The 13,847-nt window shown below is 43.9% G+C and overlaps 1 protein-coding gene across 1 annotated transcript in view; it reads left to right on the top strand.

Moving 5' to 3' along the window:
- dclre1b (DNA cross-link repair 1B) overlaps positions 1 to 9,673 on the top strand; it is a 21,056-nt gene extending 11,383 nt beyond the window's left edge. Inside the window, 2 exon segments of the mRNA XM_070439556.1 lie at positions 6,882 to 7,374; positions 7,481 to 9,673. Coding sequence (XP_070295657.1) covers positions 6,882 to 7,374; positions 7,481 to 8,061 — 1,074 coding nt within the window. The 3' untranslated portion in view covers positions 8,062 to 9,673.
- Positions 9,674 to 13,847: the final 4,174 nt, after the last annotated feature.

Here is a 13,847-nt window from a genome sequence, read left to right as displayed (position 1 = left end):
TTGCAACTTGGCATCTAACACAAAACACGCCACTGTACAAACCATTCACGAGGCAAACAAAGTTGTTCGTAAACTGAAATCACAACAAGTGACTTTAAAGTTTCAGCATGTTGGAAAAGATGACTCTTTGAAACTAGTTGTCTTCAGTGATGCTWCGCTAGGGAACCTTACAGATGGAGGCACACAAGGTGGACATCTAATCGTGTTAATGGGTGAAGGAGGAAGATTCTCACCCATGTGTTGGCAGTCAAAAAGGATCAGAAGGGTTGTCCGAAGCGGACTTGCTGGAGAAACCATTGCTCTTGCGGATGGAATTGACAATGCTGTCTTTCTTGCAACTCTGTTCTCAGAGCTTACCACTGGTGAGACAAAACGGCACTTTCTACCTGTAGTTTGTGTCACTGACAACTACTCATTAGTTGACGCTGTGAAGTCAACCAAGTCTGTCAGAGAAAAGACTTCGAGATTAGCAGCATCAAGGAACTTATTCAAGCACAGAGAATCCAGCGGATTCTGTGGTCGACCACAAAGGAACAGCTTGCTGACTGTCTGACTAAAAAAGGAGCATCTGGTCTTGTGCTCCTACAGGCTCTCGCTCCTACAGGCTCTCAGTAATGGAAAGTGGCAGCTTGAGTAATACAAATAAAAACTGTCACACAACCCATTTGTAATGGGGACRGTGAATAATACTTGGACATTTAATTATGTTGTTGATGTTTTATTTGTCTTTAAAGAAAAGGGGGAGATTGTTAAGTTCATGTTTTAAGTACCCCTATATATCTGTTATTACGGGGCTATCACTGAGTCATGAGTGCGCCTGTGCAGGGAGTCTTGTAGTTGATGGACCTAGCCTGGAATGGAATGGCTACCTTGTAGTGTGTTCATATAGTTTAGTAAACCTTGTTAAACTGGAACCTTGTCGCTGTGTCATTTTGAGTTAACAGTAGGGATGAGTTCAACATGGACCACTCCTCTTACCAGGTAGGGATGAGTGTAACATGGACCACTCCTCTTACCAGGTAGGGATGAGTTCAACATGGACCACTCCTCTTACCAGGTAGGGATGAGTTCAACATGGACCACTCCTCTTTACCAGGTAGGGATTGAGTTTCAACATGGACCACTCCTCTTACCAGGTAGGGATGAGTTCAACATGGACCACCTCCTCTTACAGGTAGGGATGAAGTTCAACATGGACCACTCCTCTTACCAGGTAGGGATGAGTTCAACATGGAACCACTCCTCTTAACCAGGTAGGGATGAGTTCAACATGGACCACTCCTCTTAACGCAGGTAGGGATGAGTTCAACATGGACCACTCCTCTTACCAGGTAGGATGAGTTCAACATGGACCACTCTCTTACCAGGTAGGGATGAGTGTAACATGGACACTCTCCTCTAACCAGGTGGGATGAGTTCACATGACCACTCTCTTACCAGTAGGGATGAGTTCAACATGGACCACTCCTCTTACCAGGTAGGGATGAGTTAACATGGACCACTCCTCTTACCAGGTAGGGATGAGTTCAACATGGACCACTCCTCTTACCAGGTAGGGATGAGTTCAACATGGACCACTTCTCTTACCAGGTAGGGATGAGTTCAACATGGACCACTCCTCTTACCAGGTAGGGATGAGTTCAACATGGACCACTCCTCTTACCAGGTAGGGATGAGTTCAACATGGACCACTCCTCTTACAGGTAGGGATGAGTTCAACATGGACCACTCTCTTACCAGGTAGGGATGAGTTCAACATGGACCACTCCTCTTACCAGGTAGGGATGAGTTCAACATGGACCACTCCTCTTACCAGGTAGGGATGAGTTCAACATGGACCACTCTCTTACCAGGTAGGGATGAGTTCAACATGGACCACTCCTCTTACAGGTAGGGATGAGTTCAACATGGACCACTCCTCTTACCAGGTAGGGAATGAGTTCAACATGGACCACTCCTCTTACCAGGTAGGGATGAGTTCAACATGGACCACTCCTCTTATCAGGTAGGGATGAGGTCAACATGGACCACTCCTCTTACCAGGTAGGGATGAGTTCAACAGGGACCACTCCTCTTACCAGGTAGGGATGAGTTCAACATGGACCACTCCTCTTACCAGGTAGGGATGAGTTCAACATGGACCACTCCTCTTATCAGGTAGGGATGAGTTCAACATGACCACTCCTCTTACCAGGTAGGGATGAGTTCAACATGGACCACTCCTCTTACCAGGTAGGGATGAGGTTCAACATGGACCACTCCTCTTACCAGGTAGGGATGAGTTCAACATGGACCACCTCCTCTTACCAGGTAGGATGAGTTCAACATGGACACTCCTCTTACCAGGTAGGGATGAGTTCAACATGGACCACTCCTCTTATCAGGTAGGGATGAGTTCAACATGGACCACTCCTCTTACCAGGTAGGGATGAGTTCAACATGGCCCACTCCTCTTACCAGGTAGGGATGAGTTCAACATGGACACTCCTCTTACAGGTAGGGATGATTCAACATGGACCACTCCTCTTACCAGGTAGGGATGAGTTCAACATGGACCACTCCTCTTACCAGGTAGGGATGAGTTCAACATGGACCACTCCTCTTATCAGGTAGGGATGAGTTCAACATGGACCACTCCTCTTACCAGGTAGGGATGAGTTCAACATGGACCACTCCTCTTACAGGTAGGGATGAGTTCAACATGGACACTCCTCTTACCAGGTAGGGATGAGTTCAACATGGACCACTCCTCTTACCAGGTAGGGATGAGTTCAACATGGACCACTCCTCTTACAGGTAGGGATGAGTTCAACATGGACCACTCCTCTTACCAGGTAGGGATGAGTTCAACATGGACCACTCCTCTTACCAGGTAGGGATGAGTTCAACATGGACCACTCCTCTTACAGGTAGGGATGAGTTCAACATGGACCACTCTCTTACAGGTAGGGATGAGTTCAACATGGACACTCTCTTACAGGTAGGGATGAGTTCAACATGGACCACTCCTCTTACCAGGTAGGGATGAGTTCAACATGGACCACTCCTCTTACCAGGTAGGGATGAGTTCAACATGGACCACTCCTCTATCAGGTAGGGATGAGTTCAACATGGACCCTCCTCTTATCAGGTAGGGATGAGTTCAACATGGACCACTCCTCTATCAGGTAGGGATGAGTTCAACATGGCCACTCCTCTTATCAGGTAGGGATGAGTTCAACATGGACCACTCCTCTTATCAGGTAGGGATGAGTTCAACATGGACCACTCCTCTTATCAGGTAGGGATGAGTTCAACCATGGACACTCCTCTTATCAGGTAGGGATGAGTTCAACATGGACCACTCCTCTTACCAGGTAGGGATGAGTTCAACATGGACCACTCCTCTTACCAGGTAGGGATGAGTGTAACATTGTAGTAAAATAATAAGTAACTGCTGTACACACGATTTCACCTCTGCACATGATAACATTATCATTACTGTACATTTTTCGGTATGACAGCTTTTGAAAAAGGTGCTGTAATTTTTGTACAACCTAAGTGAAGGAGTCCCGACTAGTCCAGCTGGCCATGGAGTTTAAGAACCCATCCCAAAATTACAGCACCAAAAGGTGTCATACCGAAACTATGACAACAGATGTTCAGAGGTCAAATCGTGTATTCACTAGTTATCGTCATTTTTCATACAGTGTTGAACTCTACACCAGATATGAGAAACCAGAGAATAGTTCAGAAGAGGAATTACCTTACCGGGGTGGCAGGTAGCCTAGTGGTTAGAGTGTAGGGGTGGCAGGTAGCCTAGTGGTTAGAGTGTAGGGGTGGCAGGTAGCCTAGTGGTTAGAGTGTAGGGGCGGCAGGTAGCCTAGTGGTTAGAGCGTTGAACTTGTAACCGAAAGGTTGCAAGATCGAATCCCTGAGTTGACAAGGTAAAAATCTGTCGTTCTGCCCCTGAACAGGCAGTTAAGTTAACCCACTGTTCCTAGGCCGTCATTGAAAAGAAMAATTTGTTCTTAACTGATTTGCCTAGTTAAATAAAGGTAAAATTAAATAATTCACCAAGTATATTTACATTTACTTTGAACTCTACTTGGTGACATGGTTCAACACCAAATCGGTTGATTTGTCATGTGCACAGGATACAGCGTAGTGTTCACAGTACAATGACATTCTTTAAAAAGGGTACTGCTGAGATTTTAACTCCGTATCTCCTGTTTACTAGACAGGCGCATTAACTAACTAAGCCAGGTAGTCTAATCTGAGTTGGAACGACCCATAGAGTACGAGCCTTACTCCTGCTTCCGTAGCGTGAGGCACCTGGATGTTGAAGTACGCCCCCTGGATGTTGAAGGATGTACTTTAAGGATGAGTTCAACACAATTTTTCTTTTTAAAGAATTAATCAGTTGATGTTTACTATGGTTACTAGGGTTACTCATTGATTTAAAGATGCCCTCCAGCTATTTTGGAACTTTACCTGTTGAAAACTATATTTAAAGTAGACCTACAGCAATGTAATTTACAAGGGTAAAATAAGAGAAAAATAGTATTTTTATTTTTTATTTTATTTTTATAACTGCAAATTTAAAGCTGAGATCCGCTGGCTGCTCCAGGTCTATTTGTTATTGTTTTGAGGAGATCAGCGGTGTGGTAAATAACTATCGCTGCACACTCTGCTGTTCTATCACACCAGCACAATCAAATCACATGTTATTGGTCACATACACATGTTTAGCAGATGTTAATGCGGGTGTAGTGAAATGCTTGTGTTTCTAGCTCCAACAGTGTAGTAGTATCTAACAATTCACAACAATACACACACACACATCTAAAAGTAAAATAATGGAATTAAGAAATATTAGGATGATTGTTATGTGATTGGATGTATAATCATTATGGACAGTAACGTTTTCTGGAAACATTTATATAGTATATCTGAAGAATACGTGGATGTAATAGTATATGTAACGTTACAGCAATAGTTGAATAGGATTTATATGAAACGGGTACAACAATATGTAAACATTATTACAGTGACCAGTGGTCCATGTACATAGGGCAGCAGCCTCTAAGGTGCAGGGATGAGTGGGTGGTAGCCGGCTAGTGACAGTGACTCAGTTCAGGGCAGGGTACTGCTGCGCCTTCTTCACCACACTGTCTGTGTGGGTGGAAGGTTTCAGATTGTCAGTGATGTGTACTCCGAGGAACTTGAAGCTTTTTACCTTCTCCACTGTGGGTCCGTCAATGTGGATAGGGGCGTGCTCCTTCTGCTGTTTCCTTTATGTCCACGATTAGCTCCTTTGTTTTGTTGACGTTGAGGGAGAGGTTATTTTCCTGGCACCTCTCTGCCTGGGCCCTCACCTGCTCCCTGTTGGCTGTCTCATCGTCGTTGGTAATCAGGCCTACCACTGTTGTGTTGTCTACAAACTTGATGATTGAGTTGGAGGCGTGGCCACGCAGTCGTGGGTGAACAGGGAGTATAGGAGGGGGCTGAGCACGCACCCTTGTGGGACCCCTGTGTTGAGGATCAGTGTAGTGGAGTTGTTGTTGCCTACCTTCACCACCTGGGGGGGTGGTCTGTCAGAAAGTCCAGGACCCAGTTGCACAGGGAGGGGTTCAGACCCTGGGCCCCGAGCTTAATGATGAGCTTGGAGGGTACTATGGGGTTGAAGGCTGAGCTGTAGTCAATGAACATATGGGATAGGGCAGTGTACAGTGCGATGGCGTACAATTTGTGCCATGCAATGAGGATACCTGGACGACCTACTGAAATGTGCTATGTAACGTGAATGAGGTGAAAAGGAGCCTGGAGTACCACTTTCATGTTTTTAGTTTTTTTTAGTTTCTTAACTAATAAATAAGTTTCCCATAAAAAAAATATAGTAAGAGGTATGCATACTTGACAAACGCTTACTTACATCAAACCAAAATCAAAGTTTTTGTCATATGCACAGAATACTGCATAGTGTACACAGAACAATGACATGTTTACTAGACAGGCACGTTAACCAGCTAAGCCACAGTACCAGTACTTACCAGTTAAAATAATAGAATTCACAAGGTGCAATTTCAAAATGTGGTTGTGCATCAGCAGTCACTTAATTATCCCATGTCAGCTCCATTTTGTTTTAGATTGGTAGGTCCGTCTAGCGGCCAGCTATATAAACTTGTAGTGAGCATGGTCGAATTACCGACCTGGGTGGGGCCCAGTTGATAATCTGTTATCATATTAAAACTGCAAACATTTGCCTCCACGCTATGGCAAAATGTGTAGAATTGCAGTAAATTAGCTGTAAAACATTTTTCTCTCCGCTGCATGGCAGAATGTGTAGAATTGCATAAAATGTGTTATAAAATTGCTAATTCTTCTCTCCGCCACATTGCAAAATGTGTAGAATTGCAGTAAATAAACTTTAAAGCAGATTTTCTCGGTCTTCGCTGTCACGAGGAGGCCCCTCATGATGAGTTCTGTGTTGTTGTGGCCCCCCCACCCCCATCAGAGGCCCCTCATGATGAGTTCTGTGTTGTTGTGGCCCCCCCACCCCCATCAAAGTTTTAATTCATTCAAAAAGAACCCTTGTGCTATGACATTGCAATGCCTTGACCCAGATTCGAACTAGGGTTTCTGCGTCCACAATGCAGAGTATCAACCACTATACGATCACAACAACCTACCAGGATTGTACACTTGTGGAATATATTAGGTTTAATAGCTCAAGCCTGCAGTGGTTTAACCTTTGTATGGCTCTGCATGCAAGGAGCGTTCCAAGACCATTTAAGATATTAAACTGGTTCTGTTCTTGATATCCCATAGAGAAACTAGTGTACAGACACCCTTGATTTAATTTAAATGTATTTATGTAACTCATCCCTCTTTCCTACCAGGAACTGGAGGACTTTGTCTCGGCCCTGCAGCCCACCTCCCTGGTCCCCATCGTGGGCAGACTTACCTCTGGCATCCCCTCCTTCTCTGCCCTGCTGCCTAGGAGAAAACACCACGAAGTCCTGGTTCCCGAGTCAGTCCGGCGCTACATGAAGGGCCGGCCCGAGTTGCCGGTTCAAGACCCTGGTCAGTCCAGCTTCCTGGGTTACAGTAACCTGCTGCGGAGGCCTATCCGACCCCCTCCACCCAGAGGGGTGGTGTTTGAGTCCCCCCCTAAGGCCCCCTCCAGAGACTCCAGACCTGGGTCGGTGGTGGACGAAGCCTGGGAGACAGGGTCCATGGAGCATCCTCATCAGGAGGAAGAGATGGACACAGAGTTGGATGCAGATAAAGATGGAGAAGATTCAGACTGTATACTGATGGATCTGAGTAAAGACCACAGCCCTAACAAAGACACATGGCCCAGCTCCAGCCCCAGCCTGACCAGAGACCCCAGCCCCAGCCTGACCAGAGACCCCAGCCCCAGCCTGAACCAGAGACCAGCCCCAGCCTGACCAGAGACCCCAGCCTGACCAGAAGACCAGCCCCAGCCTGACCAGAGACCCCAGCCCCAGCCTGACCAGAGACCCCAGCCTGACCAGAGACCCCAGCCTGACCAGAGACAGAGCCCCATGGAGCCTGCATCTGGTCCACAGGGTCTCAGAGAACCTGGATTTGGAGGAGAGTGTCCCTTTCAGTCAATTCACCCAGAGTAACTTCACACTCATGGAGGTCCTGAGAAACACGGCCATTTCACTGAGGCCCAGAGCTGTGAGAGAGGAGACCCATCCTCAGTATTTGCCTCGTGACAATGACAATATGGCCGCCTTAAACTGTAACTTAAACGCAGTACCAGTTAACATAAGCAGTTCCCACAATGAACATCCAGACCAGGAGATAGAACGTCTTCCATTACCTCTTCTAAGCCTGAGCCCCTGTTCCAGTGACAGTAGCTGTGGGAACACTAGTGACCCCACTGAAACGCATTCACAACCTGATCCTACAGAAGACTGTGAGATGTCTCTTCTGCTGTCCCTCCCTTTCTCTGAGGAGGACGTGTCTGTCTCTGGTTGCTATAGGAACACGCTTGTTGACCGGAGCTTTTTGGAAAAGTTCAGCCTCTCTCCTTCAGACTTGGAGTAGGGTGAAGTTGCCCGAGCCTAGACACTGATCTCAGGTCAGTTTTTCAATTTTTCCCCCACTAATGGCTAAGGGTATGATTGGGAGAGGTGAAGCTGATCCTAGATCTGTACCTAAGGGGAGCCTTCCAGTGAGGGAATAGAAGTCTTCAGTTCCACTCTGCTGTGGAGAGGGACCTTAGCTGCTAACGCCAGACAGAGACAGAGGACAATGTGAATACTAACGTGTCAACGTTCTTTCCTCCACATTCCTTAAGAAGACTTGTACTGTTGTTGTTTTTTTGTGTTTTTTTGTTTGTTGCTATGTCAGATGGAGATTTTCCATTTAAATTTGTTTTTGGGTTCAGGACTGGGCTTATTCTGTGTCTGGGAAACTGGCCCGTTATATTTGACTTTAAGTGAAGTGCATATTTCACTATGTCATTTAATTTCTGACATGGTGTTGGTGTTTATACAGGTGCAGTATTTACTCAGCTCTCACCTACTCTGTTATGGCTAGGTTGTATGTTGCATGGATTCATGTCATTTCCCACAGTGTCTGAACCATGTTTTAAATGTGACTCATTGGTGAAAGACTACATCCTGTAGCCCATGTGTTCTATGCCTTTTAACGCTTCTCACAGTTCACTATTGATTATATATATATATATATATAATATACACTGAGTATACCCAAACATTAGGAACACTTTCCCCCCGACTGTTGTCAAGCTCTCTGCCATCCAGGACCTATATGTCAGACAGAGGAAGGCCTGAAAAACTGCCAAACACTTCAGCCACCAAAGGCCATAGACTGTTCGCTCTGGTACCGTCCGGCAAACGGTCCTGGTGCATCGCCTCCCATACCAACAGGTGCTGAGACAGCTTCTACCCCCAAGCCATTAGACTGCTAAATAGCTATCTGCACTGACCTTATCTTGTACTGACTCAATGCACACTCACAAGACTATATACACTGAGTGTACAAAACATTAGSAACACCTTCCTAATATTGAGTTGCACCCCCTTTATGCCCTCAGAACAGCCTCAATTTGTCGGGGAATGGACTCTACAAGGTGTCGAAAGGGTTCCACAGGGATGCTGGCCCATGTTGACTCCAATGCTTCCAACATTTGTGTCAAGTTGGCTGGATGTCCTTTGGGTGGTGGACCATTCTTGATACACACGGAAACTGTTGAGCATGAAAATCCCAGAAGCATTGTAGTTCTRGACACAAACAGATGTGCCTGGTACCTACTACCATACCCAGTTCAAAGACACTTAAATGTTTTGTCTTGCCCATTCACCCTCTGAATGGCATGCATACACAATCCATGTCTCAATAGTCTCGAGGCTTAAAAATCCTTCTTTAACCTGTCTCCTCCCCTTCATCTACACAGATTGAAGTGGATTTAACAAGTGACATCAATAAGGGATCATAGCTTTCACCTGGATTCACCTGGTCAGTCTGTCATGGAAAGAGCAGGTGTTCCTAATGTTTTGTACACTCACAGTTTACTGTTGATTAAAATGTGTTACCTATCTCACAGTCACTGTTCATTTAAAAAAGTATTGTTACCATGGAATTTAAATATATGGAGAAATATATGTAAAATAAAGTTTAAAATGTTGATGTTGGCATTTAATTGCTGTTTGTGGCTGCTGTACAAAGTTACTCAGTCAAATACTGTAGTTTCCGTGGCTGATGGGAAGCTTCTCCCAATACCTTGTAATTACAYCGTTTGGCCAGAAGGAGGCAGTAGATTGCCGATAGATTTAACATGTTCTGGTGTTTCCCATAGAGAATGATAGAGAACTCAAGTTACAGAGCTCCAACATTGACTCTAGCTAATTGAAGATGAATAGGGTTCAGATGGAGTTTCCATGGGTGAATATATAAAGAATTTAAAGTGAATATGTTTTTGATATCTATCTAATCTAAATTCTAGTTCATACCTACTACCTACAGTATGTTTTTTTTATTTTATTTTTTATTTCACCTTTATTTAACCAGGTAGGCCAGTTGAGAACAAGTTCTCATTTGCAACTGCGACCTGGCAAAGATAAAGCAAAGCGGTGCGACACAAACAACAACACAGAGTTACAGAAATAAACAAACCTTCTACCTCAGTTACTCATAAACAAACCTTCTACCTCAGTTACATGTAAACAAACCTTTTYCCTCAGTTACTCATAAACAAACCTTCTACCTCAGTTACACATAAACAAACCTACCTCAGTTACACGTAAACAAACCTTTTTACCTTTCAGTTTACACGTAAAACAAACCTTCTACCTCAGTTACACGTAAAAAAAACCTTCTACCTCAGTTACACGTAAGTAAATCTCTACCTCAGTTACACATAAACAAACCTTTTACCTCAGTTACACGTAAACAAACCTTCTACCTCAGTTACACGTAAACAAACCTTCTACCTCAGTTACACGTAAACAAACCTACCTCAGTTACAAGTAAACAAACCTTCTACCTCAGTTACACAAGTATAACCTTTTACTCAGTTACACATAAACAAACCTTCTACCTCAGTTACACGTAAACAAACCTACCTCAGTTACACGTAAACAAACCTTTTACCTCAGTTACACGTAAACAAACCTTCTACCTCAGTTACACGTAAACAAACCTTCTACCTCAGTTACACGTAAACAAACCTTTTACCTCAGTTACTCATAAACAAACCTACCCCAGTTACACGTAAGTATAACCTTTTACCTCAGTTACACAAGTATAACCTTCTACCTCAGTTACACATAAACAAACCTTCTACCTCAGTTACTCATAAACAAACCTTCTACCTCAGTTACACGTAAACAAACCTTCTACCTCAGTTACACATAAACAAACCTACCTCAGTTACACATAAGTATAACCTTTTACCTCGGTTACAAGAGCTGATGATAATCTCATCTGAGATGTGACAATAGTGGTGATGGATGTACAGGGTTATGAGACGGGGGTTGGGTTCCACCTCCATCCATATACTGATGCAAACCTGGGATCAAATTCGTTTGTCTTTTTCTTTCAACTAATCTCTGTATCTGTATGTAATGTACCTGAAAGGAAACAAATACTATTTGAGCCCCGGTCTGTTACACTACAGAGCCGTGGCTCTTATCTCATCCACAGCAGGTTTACCATAGAGTGCTATTTGGGATGCAGGCTATGCTTCTCTGTGCCCTTTCCATTGCCCCAGGGCGCCACACAGAGAGAAGCTCATCCTCCAACCGCTAATGGAACATGTGACCTTTGACTTTTACACTGTCAGCTGCACTGAGCAAGAGGGGCTGGGCTGGTAGAGGAGCCAGGAAGAGGTGGACTGGAGAATTAGAACCAGATTCAGAGAGACCGGGAAATAACAGGTATTCTGTGTGTCTCTATGGATTTTAAATGTATGATTATTATTTATTACGCGGTGTGTTTATTATGCCATATAAATGGTTGAGATGCTGACAAATGTGCTCCAATTGGCAGGATGAGGCGTACTGGAGAGCAGGAACCAGAGAGGTGCCAGGGAGAAAGGTATCTGCTGTATATCTCTCTCTGGACGTATAAGGGGAAATTATGATTCATTTATTATGGAATATTTACATGTTGGTCCTTTTAGGCACTGAGCAAGAGGACCTGGTTAGGAGGAGGAGGTGAACTGAGGAAGTGAGACCAGAGAGACCAGGAAGGAACAGTTATACTGTATGTCTCCATGGATGTATAAGGAAAACTATCATCATTTATTGTCTGATATGAATATGATATTCTTACCAAGCCGCTCTATACGTACTATATACTTTAGTTGACTTTCTGTTGGTGTCTGTATGAATCATATCATTGAGAACAACATATGGTCCTAGGCTCTCGGGAAGACTGTACCAAGTACTGTATACAGTATCTTCCATTCATTCTGTCATCTGTGGGATTCAACTGTCAGAGAACTGACAAGCTGAAGCTGGCTAGAGCTGTGTTCCTTCTGCCTTCCCAATCCCAGTTCCACTAATCTAGACAGCTTCACATCTCTACTGTATTGATTATATACAGTCTACAGTCTTTTCAATTTTCCTTTCATTCTCTGGGATTCACATGCCATCAGGGAAATGACCATGTTGCATGGATTCATGTCATTTCCCACAGTGTCTGAACCATGTTTTAAATGTGACTCATTGGTGAAAGACTACATCCTGTAGCCCATGTGTTCTATGCCTTTTAACGCTTCTCACAGTTCACTATTGATTATATATATATATATATATAATATACACTGAGTATACCCAAACATTAGGAACACTTTCCCCCCGACTGTTGTCAAGCTCTCTGCCATCCAGGACCTATATGTCAGACAGAGGAAGGCCTGAAAAACTGCCAAACACTTCAGCCACCAAAGGCCATAGACTGTTCGCTCTGGTACCGTCCGGCAAACGGTCCTGGTGCATCGCCTCCCATACCAACAGGTGCTGAGACAGCTTCTACCCCCAAGCCATTAGACTGCTAAATAGCTATCTGCACTGACCTTATCTTGTACTGACTCAATGCACACTCACAAGACTATATACACTGAGTGTACAAAACATTAGGAACACCTTCCTAATATTGAGTTGCACCCCCTTTATGCCCTCAGAACAGCCTCAATTTGTCGGGGAATGGACTCTACAAAGTGTCGAAAGGGTTCCACAGGGATGCTGGCCCATGTTGACTCCAATGCTTCCAACATTTGTGTCAAGTTGGCTGGATGTCCTTTGGGTGGTGGACCATTCTTGATACACACGGAAACTGTTGAGCATGAAAATCCCAGAAGCATTGGAGTTCTCGACACAAACAGATGTGCCTGGTACCTACTACCATACCCAGTTCAAAGACACTTAAATGTTTTGTCTTGCCCATTCACCCTCTGAATGGCATGCATACACAATCCATGTCTCAATAGTCTCGAGGCTTAAAAATCCTTCTTTAACCTGTCTCCTCCCCTTCATCTACACAGATTGAAGTGGATTTAACAAGTGACATAATAAGGGATCATAGCTTTCACCTGGATTCACCTGGTCAGTCTGTCATGGAAAGAGCAGGTGTTCCTAATTTTGTACACTCACAGTTTACTGTTGATTAAAATGTGTTACCTATCTCACAGTCACTGTTCATTTAAAAAAGTATTGTTACCATGGAATTTAAATATATGGAGAAATATATGTAAAATAAAGTTTAAAATGTTGATGTTGGCATTTAATTGCTGTTTGTGGCTGCTGTACAAAGTTACTCAGTCAAATACTGTAGTTTCCGTGGCTTGATGGGAAGCTTCTCCCAATACCTTGTAATTACAGCGTTTGGCCAGAAGGAGGCAGTAGATTGCCGATAGATTTAACATGTTCTGGTGTTTCCCATAGAGAATGATAGAGAACTCAAGTTACAGAGCTCCAACATTGACTCTAGCTAATTGAAGATGAATAGGGTTCAGATGGAGTTTCCATGGGTGAATATATAAAGAATTTAAAGTGAATATGTTTTTGATATCTATCTAATCTAAATTCTAGTTCATACCTACTACCTACAGTATGTTTTTTTATTTTATTTTTTATTTCACCTTTATTTAACCAGGTAGGCCAGTTGAGAACAAGTTCTCATTTGCAACTGCGACCTGGCAAAGATAAAGCAAAGCGGTGCGACACAAACAACAACACAGAGTTACAGAAATAAACAAACCTTCTACCTCAGTTACTCATAAACAAACCTTCTACCTCAGTTACATGTAAACAAACCTTTTGCCTCAGTTACTCATAAACAAACCTTCTACCTCAGTTACACATAAA

This window comes from Salvelinus sp. IW2-2015, unplaced genomic scaffold (assembly GCF_002910315.2).
Source record: "Salvelinus sp. IW2-2015 unplaced genomic scaffold, ASM291031v2 Un_scaffold1758, whole genome shotgun sequence".
Classification (NCBI taxonomy): Eukaryota; Metazoa; Chordata; class Actinopteri; order Salmoniformes; family Salmonidae; genus Salvelinus; species Salvelinus sp. IW2-2015.
Note: the sequence above shows the minus strand (reverse complement) of the source record. Positions and strands in the feature narration are given on the sequence as shown.